General features: G+C 46.4%; 1 protein-coding gene across 4 annotated transcripts in view; it reads right to left on the reverse strand.

Annotated features, from left to right (window-relative positions):
* Positions 1 to 18,233, reverse strand: part of FBLN2 (fibulin 2) — a 93,767-nt gene that overhangs the window by 66,982 nt on the left and 8,552 nt on the right. For 3 of the 4 annotated variants that reach the window (XM_068201454.1, XM_068201455.1, XM_068201456.1), the window contains exon 2: positions 97 to 1,551. In XM_068201454.1, the coding sequence (XP_068057555.1) occupies positions 97 to 1,426 (1,330 nt within the window). In that variant the 5' untranslated portion in view covers positions 1,427 to 1,551. Of the gene's footprint in view, positions 1 to 96; positions 1,552 to 15,215; positions 15,424 to 18,233 lie in introns of those variants that run through there. The other variant, XM_068201453.1, reaches the window with a different exon arrangement.

Genomic DNA, 18,233 nt, shown 5'->3' on the forward strand with positions numbered 1-18,233 from the left:
GCCATGTGCAACAGCAAGAACAACACAGCAGAGGATGAGCACCAATGTTATCATGAGTAAGAGTTCTCTAGACGCCCCCACTGGAGTCGCTCTTACCTTCTGGCAGCCTGGGGTTAGCGTGGATGGAGTTGGGGTCCCCGTCCTCCTCAGGATGGTACCGATACAGCGTCTGTGACTGCTTTGGGGAGGACTGGCTGCGGTCTTCCTTCAGAGCAACAGGAGGAGAGGTTGTTGCACTGAACTTCACCTTGGGGAAATCATTCCCGTCAAGGCTTTCATGGGATGATCTTGCTGAGCTCGGGTCTGTAAAGTTCACCTCCTTCAAGCCCTGATACATGCTATTCTCTGGCTCTTCATTCCTGGCATGTTTTTTCATTTTAGAGTGGGGGGCTCTTTCTTGCTCGTTCCTCTCTTTGTTCCCTTTCGGTTTCCTCTCCAACTCCTCCAGGTGCTGGGGCGTCTCGGTGGTGGCCGTGCTGTGCTGTGGTGGAGCCCCGGTGGTGGCTGGTGCCTCCTTGTGTGTCACCTGCTGGAGGGAGGGTGCCGTGGTGCGGGGCAGCCTGCGGCGCTCACCGCCCTCTGTGGCGCTGCGGACTTCGGCAGGGCCCCGGGGCACTGGGGTGGTGCCAGGCACCGCCGCGCCCTTGGTGTGGGGGTCAGCTGGGGCTGGGGCCGAGGGAGCCACGCTGGCCGCCAGATAGTCATAGTCCTCACCCTGCTCCTGGCTGAGGCTCTCGTGCTCCAGGTGGGACGAGTAACTCCTGTATTTCTTTGGAGACTCCACCTGAGTGTTGTCTCCCTCGGAGGCCTCCTGGTCGTAGCTGTAGGGATCATCATAGTGCCGCTCAGGCTCGCCGTCCTCGGCGTCCCCCGGGCTGGCCGTGTTCAAGGAGAACGTGTCGCAGTCTGGCAGCTGGTAGCACATCAGCTCCCCGCCGGCGTTGGGGCAGTGGCAAACCTTGCAGGGGGGCATGTGGAAGGTGTGCCCCGCCACATACTTCTGTCCCTCGTGCAGGCAGCCGATGCGGCCGCACTGGGGACACCCGTCTGCCGGCACCACCGCGTCGATGCAGTTCGGGGGCAGCTCTGGGCACAGCATGAACTGGCAGCTGATCTTGCCCCCTCCCTTGGGGCACGAGCACTCAGTGCTGCCGAAGTCCACGAAGTAGGACTGTCCCTCGGGCACCTTGCCGTTGACGAAGCCCACGTTGACGCAGTCGTAGTACTGGTAGCCCTCGCAGGTGCAGCCATGCTGCAGGCACGTGGCGCAGCACTCGCCGGGCTCCAGCACGTCCTCGATGCAGTTCTCCAGGGCCTGGCACTCGGCGCCCGTGCAGTCCCTCTGCGCCTGGCAGCCGCCTGTGCACAATAGCAGCAGGAGCAGGGCATTCCAAGGGCTCTGCTGCCAGCTCCGGGCCCTGGCCATCTTCCTCCTGAAGGAACGCAGCTCCGGTCCAACCTCGCACGTTCAGCCTTGGCTGCTCTCCTGGAAGGCTGGGGGTTCAGCTCCGAATCTGCAGCAGCCTCCTAAGTTACCTTTTCTCATAGATCCTGGAGTAATGAAAGAAAACTCTGTTAAAGACTACACTCAGCACATATCCTGTTAAACATTAGAGGTCTTTAAAAGTTGGGATGAAATCCAACATCTGGAAACCTAAGGACAAAAATTAATCATAATGTCTTCCAAGCATTAGAGGCACTAAGTTTGGAGTTGGATGCTTCCCCTACCCCTGTTTTGAAAAAGAAAGGAAGAAAAAATGGTTGTGACAGCTCTGTTTTGAATCTGTTGACAAAACATATATATTTCAATAAAAGGAAGGCCCTTCTTCATACTTCAATGCCTTTTTGTTAATCTTTCCAGCTAAAAAGATTTTTTGGCAGAGAATAAGTAAATACACAATTCTTCCTCTGGAGATATGAGCTTAAGATAATTATTCTTTATGTTTTAATTACAAAGACCCAAATCTTAAGGAATTTTTATAGACAAAACTTTGCCTTGGGACGTGAGAATTTGTCTGTACACATGTTAACTCAAAATCTGGATTTTTTCTGCCTCCTTCCCCCACTGAGCAATCTCTTGCACTTCAGTCTTCAGCATTAACAGTTGCTCCAGCAACTTTGCTCCAGCAGGGCTAAAATAGAACTTCTTTGTGTGTTGTGGTTACTTTGTGGTTACACATCATACTAACTATCCTGTAATACATATTAAGGGCCGGATCCTCTGCTCACAGAGACTGGCACAGCTCCACAGCAGGACTGTGGTGCACAGAGGGATTGACTCCAACTTCACTGGAGGACATTTACAATAACTGAGGGTGTGCCACCAGTGGCAACCACTTCTTTTAGTTTTGACAACACCAGCAGTACTTTTTAGTGAATTACTATACTATGAACACACAATATACATCTATACATACATGAACTGCCATAACAACACTGTTAAAATGCCTTGAAGAAGAGAAAATGGTTTGCTTTTTAATTACTAAGCCCTTTGAGCATCAAAAAGTTCAAGGGTTAATCAGCTGTTGTCCTTTATATCAAAATTATGCTCACAAAGCTACACAACACGGAAAACCACTTACAACAAAAATACAATTTGCCTATAGAATTGTATAGAACCAGCAATCTTATTATTTTCCCAGGACTCCTCCCATCATCAAAAAAAAAAAAAAAACCAAAACAAAAAAAAAAAAAGAAAACCAATCCTAAAACACTTATCTAGGGGGTAAAATACAGCCACATCACCCAGAACAATGAACCACACACGCAACAGGAGTTGTGCCAGAAAATCCATTCAGAAAGATTACTTCTCCCATTCAAAGGGGGCTTCCAACAAGTCTGCTCAGTCCCTCTGGCAAGAGGCCAGGCTGTGGGAAAGTGTGCCTGTTCTGATAAGATACGGACAAACTGTGCTAAGAATTTCCACAGTTCTGCCCTGGAATCCCAATTACTTCAGTACTTTATACAGAAACAGAATTCTTACAAATGTAGGTTTCCTACTACTAATTTGAGTATATTAGCTGAGTGTGCTGAAGGAGAGTGATTGAAGGAAAAGTAAAATTGTCAGAAAATACAATAATGGCTTGGAACAATTTCACTTTTTCAGAATCTCATGCTCTCAAAACCAGGCTATTTCTCATGAAGGAGAATTTTCAATATGTGGTGCTGAAATTAATTCTTCAGAATGCAGCCTGGGAATTAATAATTTATCCTGCTTTCAGCAGCTTTTCCAGGTAATCCAAATTTGTAATTGTTACATTGCTTTAGCTGGGAAATAATGAATGGGCGGACAACTACAGGTGCCTTCTGTAAGGGGCTCACAGCAGGACTTTGTCACATCCCCTCCCGTGGTACCTCCTGGCTGTGATGCCTCAGTTCAAACCCCATGGGGAGGCAGCTGAGCTCAGCTCTGCCCTGGTCATATTCCCTTTTTTACATCAGGCTTCCCAGAGAGCCCCAGCACCCACCATGGGCCATTGGGTGTCAGAGGCACAGGTCTGGCAGCCTCTGTGTGCACCAGGGCAGGGCCAGGCATCACCTGTGGGACAGGTAAGGCGTGAGCTGGTGTGAACACCCCAGCCAGCCCGTGCTGGTGCACAGCTCCAGGTAAAGGGGTCCCCAAAATGCCTCAGGCACGTGCTCAAACTCCCAAAAGAAACCCCTGTGCTGAAGCAAGAGGCAGAAAGCAGCCATTCCTCACAGGGAGAGTGACTAAGGACAGCTGAGGGTTTATCACAGGACAGTCCTGCTTTGGTGAAAGGAGCTGCTCCCCTGTGCTGTCACCCGCTGCCCCCTCACCCCCACCCACTTCTATCCAAGGGTTTGTTTGCTTGCCGGGGTCACTGCCAGTCCTTGCTCTGTTCCCATCCTTGCTCCCTTGCCTCTCACCCCTGGAGAGCCCAGAGAGCTCATGGCCAGCCCTGTCCCTGCTCCCTGCCTCTCACACTTTCTGCTCCGTGCCCTGCTCAGCCCCCTGTGCCTTCCTCTTCCCACCATTTCCACACCCTTCAGCATTTGGCTTAACTGATAAGGCTGAAATCCTTATAAGCCCTTCCTCCATGAATGACACCACAACCTTCCCTTTCCTCAGGCTCACTTTCCTTCCTCGGAGGCTCCTTGCTTTTGGTGCAATGACTCCAATAAAAAGTATCTTTTTATTCCTTTAAACCACTGTGTTTCCCTGTGCTTTCTCCATCTGTTTTCCACACCCATCACTCCCCCAACCCATAAACTCACATATCAAAGAAAATCTACTTCAGGCACAGAGAAAACCATCTTTGAGGGAAGAACAGACAGGACTGCTGAGCTCCACTGAGCCCCCATCCCTGCACACAGAGCTCTGCTCCTGCCAGCCCCGCAGCTGATGTGCTCCACCTCTGGATCCCTGCCCTGTCTCAGCACTGCGATGATGCTCTGGAGACAGCAGCTCATTACTGGGGAATGGCATTCAAAAGCTGGAGCTGTAAATAAAGGTCTGAACCAAGAGGGTAAAAAACAATACACTATGTCTGTAGGACAGGGGAGTTTAATACCAGCAGATGTTATTGCATTAATTTGTTTCCATTAACTATTTTAATGCTTTCCTTGATGTCCTTTTACACAACTGGGGCAATACACAAGGGCTTCACTAAGATGAGAATTGGTTCTTTGTACTTTCACCAATGTCCTTCACCCACTCTTGCCAACGTCACTGACTTTTGCAGTTCCATTGAGTGACAAATTACACCCTGCACACCTAAAATAAAAGTCTTTCAAAGGCTCTGTTGAAGACTCTACAGAGCTCTGCAGCAAGGGAACCATGTACCACCTGTGCCAGCCCTCAGGCACTGCTTCATGTCACACGAGAATTCCATTCATGTCCATTGTGGAATTTCCTAACTTATATCTCCTGCTCTGCTTTGGTTCAAGGGCTGATCCTGTTGCCTTTACTGGGTTTTACTGGTTTCACATTTAAAGAATTTGTTGCCATTCCTGTGCTCCTACTACCTCCTGAGCAAGCAGGAGTGTCCATGCAAGAGAGGGGCAATGCTCTGGACTGAGAGTGAGTCCCTCAAATTCTACCGATGTAAACATGTGAGGTAAACCAGCAGCAAATAGAGGATGGTCACACTGCTGCAGTTCCTTATGCCTCGATTCCTTCTTTAAAAAGTATTCCTAGGAAAGGCAGAGTAAAGACACCTTATAGAAAATCAGCTTTAAAAAGAGTCCAAAATAAGCATGAACTGCAGGCACACATTTTCATGGGAAACAAAAGCAGATGAACCCAGTATCTGTGTGATGGAACATTCAAGGCTAACAGCAGCAGCCATCAAAATTATAACTAGTCCTGGCTGAAAAACACCATAGTCCTGTCTCCTGGCAAGGGAATAAAACAAGATTTCAATACACTTATTTCAATTCGGTTTAGGGCCAAAAAGTTATAAATTTTGACATTTTTGCAAAACAATATACTCCAAGTGATTTACTTCATTCAAAGCCATAACATAAAACCAAAAGGAAGAATGTTGACTTGATTAAAATTGTTCAGTCGTATTACTCTAAAATGTTGATGAAACCAGTGTGTTCCCACAGAAGATCTAGACATTTTAAATGTGCAATTTCTTTAAATTAAGAGGAGCATTTTATTGGGAGATTCTTTTTCCAGATGGTTTCATTTCAGTGCTGAAACAGAAAGCTTATTCTAGGTAAGCAGAGGTGACAGCAGGCACTCTCCTTCAAAGATTTGACACAAAGACAACGTCTCTGTGTGAAGGGTGCCCCAGAGACATACAGAAGGTGGGCACATGTGGAAGAGATACCACAGGAGCAAGAGCATTCTGTCAAATGTTCACTGAACAAAAGGAGAGAGCCATTTATAAACAAAAAGCAGTAAAGAGAATAAATCCAGTGCACTGTAGGAGAACCCACTGACCCCCATCTTTAAGATGTACCTGCAATTTCACCAGCTGCAGATTCCTGTGAAGAGGTTTAGACAGAACAATTCTTTTGTCTGTCCCACCTCTTAGTCTCTCACTAAATTGCTATTTTCGATGATGACAGTAACAGAAATGCTGGTTTGATGTGTATCTTCCGCTTTGAGAGTGAGCAGGGCCAGATGCCAGGCTGATGTAAGAGCAGAAGGTGGCAGCCATCTGTGCAATCCCTCCCGTGCTGGGTGCTGGGAGACAGGCCCTGCTGGGTGTAACCGAGGGGACAGCCCCCGAGCCTGCCCAGGAATCCACACCTGGGGTTCAGACACATAAAGAAAAAACCTGTGGGAAAGCCAGTGCACGCTGGCACTCACCACCTGTGCATAAAGCAAGTGTCCATCAGCCCAAGCTCTGAAGAAAGCAGGGCAGCAGGCAGAAGCACATGTGCACACCCGTCCCGTGGAGCAAGGGGAATGTATTTCTCCAGTCCGAGCATTTTCACACCTCTCCCCAGGCAGAGCTCCGGGCTGCTGCAGCTGCCAGCAGCTCTCACTGCCTGCAGTCACAGTTTAGACTGAGGGAGGAGGAAGGGAGGGGACGGAAGGAAATAACAATTTTAAAACAATCCCTTTTAAATCAAGAGAAAATGGAAATTTGTGAGAGTATTTCAATCTTGTATGAAAACCAGAAAAAACCCTTAAACCCAGTAACTCCTGACTGGACTGTGCCAGCCCATGGATTAGATCTTCCTTTCACACCCTCTCAATCCAGAAACTTGTGATCTCACCAGGCGCTGGAAGGGATTGCTGCTGGAAGGGACTGCTGCTCTCCTCGCAGAGGGAACTGCAGGGCTATTCACCGGGAGGATGAATGAAAAGCGAGAAGTCTTTCCATCACTGCTCTTACGCAACATTCAGGCCCAGGGCCCATCACCTCTGCCTGCAAATTACTGGAATCTGAGCTGAGCTGAACCCATGTGTTGGGCAGAAGGACCAGAGGGGTAGGATAAACCTCAGGGTAAATCCCAATCCAAGGAGCTGCTTTTTGTTATTGAAAGTAAAGCACTCTGGAGTTGTCAACACTCTGGTTCTTGGCTAAACAAGCCTGTGTTCAGGAGTCATAGCTTTTGCAGGCAGTTTTCCTCAGCTTTGTTTTCAATAGGAAATAAGTTATCATTAACCCCTTTTTCATGGAAAAGCTTTTAAAAGTGGACATTTGGGAGTCTGGAGGATTTTTACTTAATTCAACAGCGAACTCAAGAGGAGACAAACAAGAAGAAAGCAGGATGGGATCAAAACTCACACAGCCTCCCAAAAGAACTCCAATAAGAACTCCCTTCCCAGCAGAAGCACGCTCGGGCAGAGAGGCTCCAGAAGCTCCCCAGGACATTCCCCATGCCCAAATCCAAACAGGAACCTGACACGCTGCAGTAATGGAAAAGCATCACCTGAGGTATTTCAGCTGAAGTAGCCAAGCATTAACAGAAGTGACCAGGCAGCTCTGGGACTTACTCTTCCATAAGTGCAGTGTTTGAAGGCTTTCTGAAGTCCCAGAGAGCAAAGGCAGCCTTTTTCCAAGGGAATGACAGAGCCTGGGAGAGGAGAATCATGTCTTGGTGCTATTGTGTCAGTGCTACCCTTCAGCCCAGCCCAGCACAACAGGGCAGGTACTTGGATTCCAGAGGAGTGAAATTCTGTGTCATTGGGAGTCGCCAGTGCAGCAGATCCAAAGTGACTCATGGGGAGCACAGCAGCTGCCCAGGAGCCAGAGAGGAAGGGCTCACATGGGACACAGGGAGCTCAGCATGGGCTGTGCAGGGACCAGAGCAGCGGGGACAGGCCCAGGACTCTGCCACGAGAACCCTGACAAACCGATCCTGGGATCCCTGACAAACCCACCATGGGATCCCTGACACACTGACCATAAAATCCCTGACAGACCCGCCATGTATCCCTGACAAACTGACCATACAATCCCTGACAAACTGACCATACAATCCCTGACAAACCCACCATGGGATCCCTGACAAACTGACCATACAATCCCTGACAGACCTGCCGTGTATCCCTGACAAACTGACCATACAATCCCTGACAGACCCGCCATACAATCCCTGACAAACTGACCATACAATCCCTGACAAACTGACCATACAATCCCTGACAGACCCACCATGGATCCCTGACAAACTGACCATACAATCCCTGACAAACCCACCATGGGATCCCTGACAAACTGACCATACAATCCCTGACAGACCTGCCGTGTATCCCTGACAAACTGACCATACAATCCCTGACAGACCCACCATACAGTCCCTGACAAACTGACCATACAATCCCTGACAGACCCGCCATGTATCCCTGACAAACTGACCATACAATCCCTGACAGACGCACCATGGATGCCTGACAAACCAACCACGGATCCCTCATAAACCCACCATGAGATGCCTCATAAACCCACTCATAAACCCTGACAAACTGACCATGGCCACGTCCCTCTCCGGACAATGCACAGGAGACTCAGCAAGTCCTGACAGCTGGGCCAGGGTCACAGCTCTGCTGCAGAAGGAGCTAAACTCTTACACTGGAGTGAAAATAAATGTGTTTGCTATTGATACACTTCTCTTCTTTTTACATCACCAAGTTTCAGGTGACTATATATACTCCCTAAAAACACAATTAAATAATCCAGCTATTTCCACACCAGCCAAAGAAATCTGGGAAAAGATTAAAGCAAACTCAGCAACAGCCAGCCAAAAATGTTTCCCAAGGCACAGCCAACAAAAACTTGTCAAAGCTCATAAGTTATGAACTAATTTGCACAGGGAGAGCTCTTTTGGCAGCAGGCAGGTCCCTGAGCTCCACAGCACCTTGAGCAGCCACACATATGTGGAGACAGCCTCAAGATGGGGCAGCACAGCTCCCAGGAGCCAGCACCAGCTCCGGCCTTGGGTGAGCACTGTCAGTACTGGAGGCTCCTCTGATAAGTGAAAGAAAGATTTTTTTCTCATTTATTTAAAGAGCTGCACTCTTTTCTTCCCTCTCAGGAAGGAACGAATCCCTAGTTTCCAAGATGTTCCTCATTATTTAGATATTTACCATTTCCCAAAACTAACTCAAGCACAACCCCTGCACAATCTCATAACCGTGCCCCTCAAATATATCCTTTCAAGGTCCTGGACTAGATTTCTCTCTCTCTGCTTCCTTTCTCTAATCTCCCTGCAGGATGCTCCAGCCCTCTGCCCCTTCCCACAGTTTTACAGAGCTCCCATTTGCAGGGCTGCAGTGCCTCTCACCAAGGAGAGCCTGCAGCAGGGATAGTGGCATGCAAAACCCGAGATGTCATTCCCACTCCCTCTGTGATTGCCTCTCCCCATTTCTCGTTTCCTCCATTAAAGAACTCTGATACTACTCAGAACTCTCTGTAAGCAGCAGATTTAACCCAGCATGCAACAATTTAAGTTTTGAATTTGTTTCTTTTTTGTAATTTAGTCTTCTGCTATGCACTTTGAACCCCACTGCCCTAAGCAGTGACAGTAATACAGACCTTTTGTTGGGAAATGTGTTGGTTGGAACATCTGCGCACTCCCTACCTATTTCAGGCAGCTGTTTCCAAACAGTTCAAACTGAAAATTCCCCCACCCCCATCTAAAATCCAAATTAGGCCAAAGAAAGCCTACTATTTAACTGACAGCTTAGCAAGTGGCCTTTCCTGCCCTGTACGCTGCCATGTGGCAATTTGGAAATAATTAACAATGGTTTTCATACAGGGAAGGCAGAAGGGAGCTGCCAGGCAGCTTTGCACAGCGTACCTGAGAGGCAGAGCTACCTCCATCACCTGAACTTCAGCATCAGAACTGAGGAATGGATTTGACACTCGCCAGAGGAACTCAGAGGGATTTACTTCAGTCTGCCAATTAATTCCAAATCAGTGTCAAAACAAAATGTCAATACAGCAGGTTTGCAGCAAATGATTTTTCTGTAATTGCGTCCTGACTTTTTTGTTATCATGATTAATGGTGAATGTCTAGCTGTTGGGCATTGAAAAATGCCCAATTACTGAATCTGGTTGAGCATCTGCCCATGTATATTTTGGTCTGAAGAAAAGGAACTCAGACTTGTTTCAGCATTTGTGCACATGCTTTCTCAACCTCCATGGACTGCAGACAAGAGCATATGTGGATTATGGACTGGACGTACCACGAGGCATGTTGCCAATTATAAATTAATGAAATCCAGAAAAAACAGCAGTAATCATTCCCTGGGAACAGTTTCCTCTCATATAGCGACAAAAGAATGTCCGTATCAGGGTTATTATATATAGCAATTAAATTCTTCAGCTAAAGCAAAAAAAATTTATTTTAATGGAGGAAAGACTAGAACACTTGGTTAAAATGTTCTCATAGACATGTTGGTTACCACAGGCATTAAAAAAATGGAAATCAAAGCCTACCATTGGTTGAGCACTTTGAAAAGTTTTAATGCAAAAAAAAAGTGCTGGAAAGAAACCTTCAATTTTTTCTCATGAATGAAAGCTGTAAATGAAGCTGCGTCTATCATGCTGCTAATCAGTCAGCAGCCACAGATGTAATCCATCAATCCAAAGTGTTCCTGCACAAACTTTCCATAAAAGATAATGGAATTAATTTGGTTTGGTGAGTACCAAACTGAAAAGGAAAGAAGCCTGCTCTGCTATTCCATCTCGGAGCCCATCATGCAGAGACAACAATAATTCCAGGTGGGGCTAACAGGTGTCCCACGTGCACTGCCTCCATCTTCCACCTTGGGTTTATCCTGCACTTTTGCCTGCAGTAGATGTGGAATCGTGTATCTTTACTCCCTTCCTTTGATAGGTAACAGATCCCAATTGTCCAGGGGGTAACCTTAATTTGCAGAATAATTTGCTGGAGATAGGAGCACGGGCTTTTCCTGTTTCTGCACAGAACCCCAAGCTGGCACACTCGGTGTTAGCTCGCCAAGTGTCCACATGCACTGGGACAGCTTCTGCCCTGGGATGCACGTGTGCACTTCTTGTGTTCAGAACAATTTGTGGTTCTGTACCATATTCCATCTACAAACCAGAATGAGATTAGGAAAGCAACTCTTGTTTATTTTGTAAATTACACATTACATTTTCTAATACCACAGGAAGTTACTATGATCTGTTGGGTAAGCTTGCAGCCCAGGCTCTTGAATACTTTAATTTACTGATCATCACCCAATACAAGTAAACCCATGATCACTTGCAACTACAGGTGGAATAATCAAAATAGAAATCCCAGCAAATCAGATGATACTGCATTAACAAAAAATGCTGACTGAATAATTGTATATGTTACCTTATAGTCACACACATAATTTAAACAAGAATACTTTTTTTTCTTTAACATCATCTTGGTTTTGTTGAACACACTGACAAAACAGTAAATTCAATCTGATTTTCATCACAGCAAACAATACTCCAGCTAAAGTGGTATTGACTAGTACGAACAATTTGTTTGGTCTTGGCACATTAAAATACATATTTATGTTTTGGTCAATGATCTTCTGGAAGGGAAGGAAAGTATTTTATTTTCCAGCTGAGGAAATCCTATAACCGTAAAGATAATAAATACAAGGGGAAGTAAATAATTAGTTCAAGGGGAAATAAATATTTAGTACAACAGAGGAAGAATGAGGTTGTAGTCCCTCCTTCCACATTAGTTATGTACAGTCCAGCACATGACTGAGAAGGAAAATTAAGATAGAAAAGTTACTAATCTGAGCGATGAAATAAAGTCTCCCAAGAGTATAGAATATTTGGTATTTAAAACAATGAAAGAAGGATAAAAACCCCACCAAGGAAAGCAGAGGAGGTGCAGTGGGAGGTATTTCAGCTTTCCAGACTCCCCTGTCAGTGCTCTCTGAGGTGCAGCCACCCGGCAGCGAGAGGCACCCGCTGAGAGCCTTCCTGTGGCACGACCCTGCCTCACCCGGCCGTGATGGACACGCTCTGGCAGCCCAGCCAGACGTGCACACCCAGCTGCTGAGCTGGAGCCTGGCATGGAGATTTTCACTGGATTCCAGTAATAAACCGTACACCGATTTCAGAGGCTCAATTCTGAAAGCAAGCGGCCGATACCATGATCTTGGGTAACCAAAGAACAAGAACAGAACAAAGAGATCCGTGAGTTTAAGTTCTCAGAAGATCACTGGTGCAGTTTAACATCAGTTTTCTAGAAGTCACCTCGCTGATGAGGTTCTCTACAATCAGTGGAGGGCTGGGTAAGACTTCAGAGGGCAATCAGTAAACTGCTTGGGATGGATGCATTATCCCTTTGCTCTGAGCTATATCACAGAATTCCAGACTGGTTTGGGCTGGAAAGGACCTTAAAAGATAATCCAGTTCCACCTTCCACTACGGCAGGTTGCTCCAAGCCGTGTCCAGCCTGGCCTTGACACTTCCAGGGATGGGAAGCCCACGACTGTGCACCATACAAAGACTATACGTGATTTACATGATATATACCTTAATTTTGGGTGGATAAAGCTGCAGAGCCTGTGATTTTTCACTTTGCAAAGGACAACTCTATGGGCAATATGAAGAAAGCTTACAGAATTGTAAGGAACACAAATAAAGTGAGGGGGATATTCCTTCACCAAATGTGGACCACACCACTGCAGAGGCCAAGGAGAATAAAGCAATCTTTATTCTCCTTGGAGGTCACCTGGGAGAATCCCAGCAGAGCCCTGAAATAATTTATGGACTCCATCATTCCAGCAGTTCCTGGTCATCCAGAGGAATGGAGAAGGAAAATGGTGCAACACCTCGCAATTCTGCCAATCCTCTGTTTCACCTACAAGACAAACTTCTATGAAGGGTGCAAGGTGTGCATCCAGATGGAGATGTTCCTCTCAGAAATGTGGGCATGGCCACATTATATATGGGCACGATAAAGACTGTCAGGATCTGGATTTTCATTGTTTCCATGCTCTTCTCAGAGAGACAGAGCTCTATAAATCAAACAAGATATAAAAATAATGTGCTCTTGTTATACACAGGCTCCTGTCAGTACACAATGACCACTCACACCCTGACCATTGCCTCCCAAGGCCTGATAAAAGTGATTTCCTGTTTGGGATGTTTCATGAGTGTTCATGAAACATCCCAAACAGGAAATCTCTTTTCATAAAAAGAGAAATCCCACTTTTCATAAAGTGTTCATCTTTAAAATAATACTAAGCAGTACCTTTCCACATTACCTTCCAATCTGTACTACCACCTCAGCCCACAGACACTGTTCTTCCTTCAGTAGGAGATTTTGAGTTGTTTGACTTTATCTTGTTTACTTTACACAAATGCTATTCCTTCCTTACAGATGGATATGATCTGGTGAAGACCTGGAACATTATATCCCATTCAAAAGTACCATCTGTTCTTCCTGCAGGGGCACAGTAATGCCAGAAACAGTTTAACATTCCATAAATTAAGACCATATAATGGATAGCTCATTGTTAAAGTGAAGCAAGGCATCATTTGGAATCTGATGACAGACATTTTGCTGGGGTTTTGCCTTAAAAATAGCATCCAATGTATTGTTTTTGGTTTGCTTTTAAAACGGCACATTCAACATTAAACAGCAAAGGTGGGTCACAATGTGACCCTTAATGTCTGGCTTAATCCCCACTTCCAGCAGGGTCCTGGCTAATAACTTCAGGGAGAAAGGGAATTGGACTGGGCCACTGGGTTATAACAAATTCACTGCAACACCAAATTCTGTTCTCCTTTCCCCTGGCATGTGTCTGTTTTATCTACACGTTCTAAGAGAACAGAATTCAATCTTTGAGTTTAAGAGCCATTAAAATATGTCTTAGTTTATAGATATTACACTTACTGCACTCACACACAGCTCTGCACTCTGCCTTTCACTGACTGGTAAGAAACCCCATGTTCATAATGGTATGAACTGCCATTTGCCATTCCTTTCTACACCCCAATGCTATGATATTTAATCAATAAAAAGGCTGGACAAAGTCCTGCTATGAGAATGTATCATCTGAGGCAACACTGAAACAGCCTCCATTTGCCATTCATACAAGAAAACCACAGAATAAAGAAGGGGGAAAAAGAAAATTACAGCAAAAAAAAAAAAAAAAAAACAAAACCCTGAAATATACACAAAAGGAATCAGTAGTGTTTAACTGGAAAAAAAGGGCTCTGTAGGATGCTGCCTCCAGAGTGGGACACAGCAGCCTCGTGCCAAGTTCCTAGGGTTTCCTGAGGCCAGGCACCCTCAGTGCCCTGTCACCTACAGCTGTGGGAGCTGGGCTCCAGTAAATCCACACAACTCACACTCCTTGGAGCAGGAACCCAGCACGGACTGTCCCAGTGACACAAACCAGCCCACAACACTTGCACGCTCCCAGGGATAGGAATGATCATCTCAAAACTCAATTATTTCAGCCCTGTATGTAAGTGTATATAATCATTACCATGTCTTTGGGAAGCTCTCACCCCACTATAGTAAAATCTGCAGAAACAAAAAGCACTTTTAGCCCAGCCATTCCTAATCCCAGAGACAATGCCTATATTTTTCCATCACATCAGATCCTGGATGGTGGGGGAAGGGCAGGAGTGTGAGGAGAGGGGGAAATGCAACTTGAGAAGTGGTAAGTGTGTCAAAATCTGAATTACTTGGAGATATTTTGCAGCACAATTCTCCTTTATGCCCGTGCAGCTCAGTTCATATGGCTCACATTCAGCCTGTCACAGTGAATCACTGCTACTCCTTGACTTACATTAACAAAAACAAACCTAGCTTTTGCTCCAGCCTGTGAGGTAAAACTTTGAATTCCCAGTCAAAAGGCCAGAAGTGGCATTAAAAATAATTGTTTTTGTAAGAAGCTCACTTTGAGGAAAAAAACAAAACAACAAAAAAAAAAAGCCCATGAAGATCTGACTAATAGCACAAACACATGTGTTGCTTATGGAGAATTTTGCAAAAAAGCAAAAAGCTTTGTCCACGAGCAGCAAAGACCCAGCTTTAGCAGCCTTAACTAAGAAAGCAAACCCCCCCCTCTCTACTTAGAGTCTTTAAACTGCATCAAACTGGAGATATTTAACAACAGCTTTAGAGCCTAAAGAACAGTTAAGTAAATCTGGAAAACAAAGTACAAAAACCAAAGTGAAACCCAGCCAGACACAAACTCTGCAACTAGCAGAACACAAGGCAGAAAGCAAAGCCAGCACTCAAACAAAGTTATTTTATACTTCTCCCAGCAAATTTGCAACAAATGTCCTGTAAGGAAGATTTCTGCTGACCTGAGTATGAGCAGCAGTGCAGATGTGGCGAGTTCTCCTGTCACCTTTTGTTCCCAGCCATGTCAGCTGTGCTCTGCTCCAAGTGCTGCTCGCACTCCCAAATCCCCTTTTCCAGCTCTATCTTAGGAACTGCCCAGATTTTGTAGTGTAATCTGAGCAGGGAAGTACCATGTGCCTATGATATCGTTAATTCACTTTTTACCCCCTGCAATGCTTAAGGAAGCTGCTTCACATTTCAAAGCTGAGCCTAGGGCTGCCTGACCCAGGAAAAACCAGGGCAGCACTGGGGCTGCCTCCTCCACCCCAACGGGGCCCTAAAATATCTCATTTCCCCCTCCCAGACCCCAGAGGGGATCAGGGGCTGCTGAGGCCCTTGTCTCCCTTCCCCTGGGTGTCTGATGCAGCAGGGACTGCAGTCCCAACACAGAGGGGACTCCTTGCTGAGGGCCACCACCACTGTGCTGGGGTCACCACCATCCCTATGGCCAAAGCCAAGGCTTGTCACTGAGGTAGCTCTGGTGAGGCCCCTCGAGACCCAGCAAAGCCCTGGGCATTTGGTCTGGAATCTTTGGCAATGAAGATGTTGCACATGTTGGACTGGAAGAGTCCCACCTGTTCTCTCCAGGGTTGCCATCAGCTAAGCAATTAACAGTGTCCAAAAACCAAGCCTCTAAACTTTGTCAATTAACTCTTCTGTTAATATTCTTCTATTGTTGTTGATCTACTTCTGGTTTGAGTTTGCAATTACCATCATGCTTGACAAGAACACTACACTGAGAGAAGGAGGAAATGCCTCTTCTTCCCAAATTCTGCACAGAGGAGAGTTACACCCATTGTGAAGCTGCCAAGCACAAATGCACCAGAGAAGGTGCAGAGGAGCAGAGGGAGAAGAGTCCCCAAATCCTGTCACTGCTACTGGTTCAGCCCCAGCCCCACTCTCAGGTCCCCAACCCCAGGTACAACAACCAGCACCAGCCTAGTGCAGGCATTTCCTGAGTGTTTGCTCTCGAGAAGGGTGAAGTGCAAACTGACACAGGCTGTGCTATTCACCTGCTTCTGTGCAAGCAAATTCCACATAATCCCAATGTCAACATTGTCAATGGCCCAACCACTGCTAAATCAAGTCATGGAGGCCGAGGGAGTCCCACTTGGCAAGGGGAAGGGAGGTCTCTGTTCCTCTCTCCACCAGCCCTGGGCTGACAGGGAAGCAGATAAAGCTGATTTACAACAGCCAAGAGAGGACCCAGAAGAGATTAAAGAGAAGCAACAGTCAGGGATCCTGAAGAGGAAAGAAGACAAAAAGATGGCAGAAAACAGAAAACCTTTGGGGGAACTTTTAACTCTTGGCCAGAAGGCAGCAAAGCAATTTCATGTAAATAACCTGCTTTTTAAATCCTTGCCCTGGTATTTAACATCTACAAATACCTTGTGTGGGATTTCTGACAATTGCATTCTGCATCTTTGAGCTTTCCTCTCTTCAAGCTCTTGACCTTTACTCTAAAGCAAAGGTAAGAGCTCTATCTTCCCTGTTGCATAATTTACTAAACCCAGTTATGTTTGAAAGTAGCATGTTGGTAAGGTAAAACTTGGAATAATGTAATGGATTATTTCAGAGAAAAACATATATTCTTCAAGGATGAATTCAACATCTCAGCTCAGAAATTTGATCTCGATTGGGGTGACAATTCCTTACAAAAAAAAAAAAAAGCAACAAAAAGGAAGTGAAATTACCTCAAAGGTTAGGAGTAGATGCCAACAGTTGTCTCTGCTGATGGCTGTGTTTAGAGCACAGTATCACAGAATGGTTTGAGTTGGTAGAGACCTTAAAGCTCATCTTGTTCCATCCCCTGCCATGGGCAGGGACACCTTCCACTGTCCCAGGCTGCTCCAAGCCCTGTCCAGCCTGGCCTTGGGCACTGCCAGGGATCCAGGGGCAGCCACAGCTGCTCTGGGCACCCTGTGCCAGGGCCTCACTGTGAGGAATCCACAGCCCCAGGCACCACCTGCACTGCGCCCAGCAGCACTCCGTGGTCCTCACCTCGCCATCCTGGCAGCCCAGGTGCCCCATCCCTGACTGGTGTGGGTGATCCCGATTTCTGTGCCCACCCAGCCCTCCAGGTGAGGCCAGGTAGGGCTGCACCGCCAGGGCAGGGCAGGGCACAGCTCACTGCAGGAAGCCAGCTTTTCACTGCCTAATTCCATTAGCCTGCAGAACATGCTATAATTTGCTGAAATGATGATTAATCAAATCTTATTTTTCTCTAAAGCAGCTAATGAACAGCCAATTAAGTGTCTCAGTAATTTTCAAATAACAAAGGAATACTCATGAAGTGACAACTACCAGCTATTTAACAGCACAGGCATGGAAGTGAAGCCAGCCTGGCTGGAAGGGCAGGAGGTGTGTGACCACCACACACACCTTTCTTCCCCATTTCAGATCACCACCACCACCCCGTCCTCACTGCTTGCTCCCAGGCCTTTGTGCCCACTGGTGTGGAGGGACAGGGAGCCCTCACAGTGCCACAGAGCTAGGGGACAGGGGATGGGGTGCCATGGGGATTGGGGTGCCCAGTGGACTGAGGATGGGGTGCCAAGGGGACCCCACAGCACCCCCACATCCAGCTGGAGGAGCTGGGCACCCAGGGCTCGCCAGTGCCGCCTGTCTCGTGGTTCAGTTCACATCCTTTGCAGACTCCAAACAAATCCACAAATGCTTTGTTTTGATCATATAAATCATGGTAAGATTAAGATACATAAACACAACTTAGTGCAGTTACCCGAAAAGCAAGGAATGACATTTTAAAAAGAATCCATAATCTTTGTTTTTTGAAGTATTTCTTCAGTGGGAATTGTGTTGGAGCAAAGAATGCAAAACCTAGAAGCTTCCAAGAGGGGGTCATGTGAAATTACTCTATTTCAAGATTTTTCCAAATCACTAACATTTTGACTCTGAATGTATTTGTAAGAATCTGCCAAAAAAACATCAAACCAGTCAATTTTTTTGCAGTTTGTAACTGT

This window comes from Anomalospiza imberbis, chromosome 11, assembly GCF_031753505.1.
Source record: "Anomalospiza imberbis isolate Cuckoo-Finch-1a 21T00152 chromosome 11, ASM3175350v1, whole genome shotgun sequence".
In the NCBI taxonomy this organism is placed as follows: domain Eukaryota; kingdom Metazoa; phylum Chordata; class Aves; order Passeriformes; family Viduidae; genus Anomalospiza; species Anomalospiza imberbis.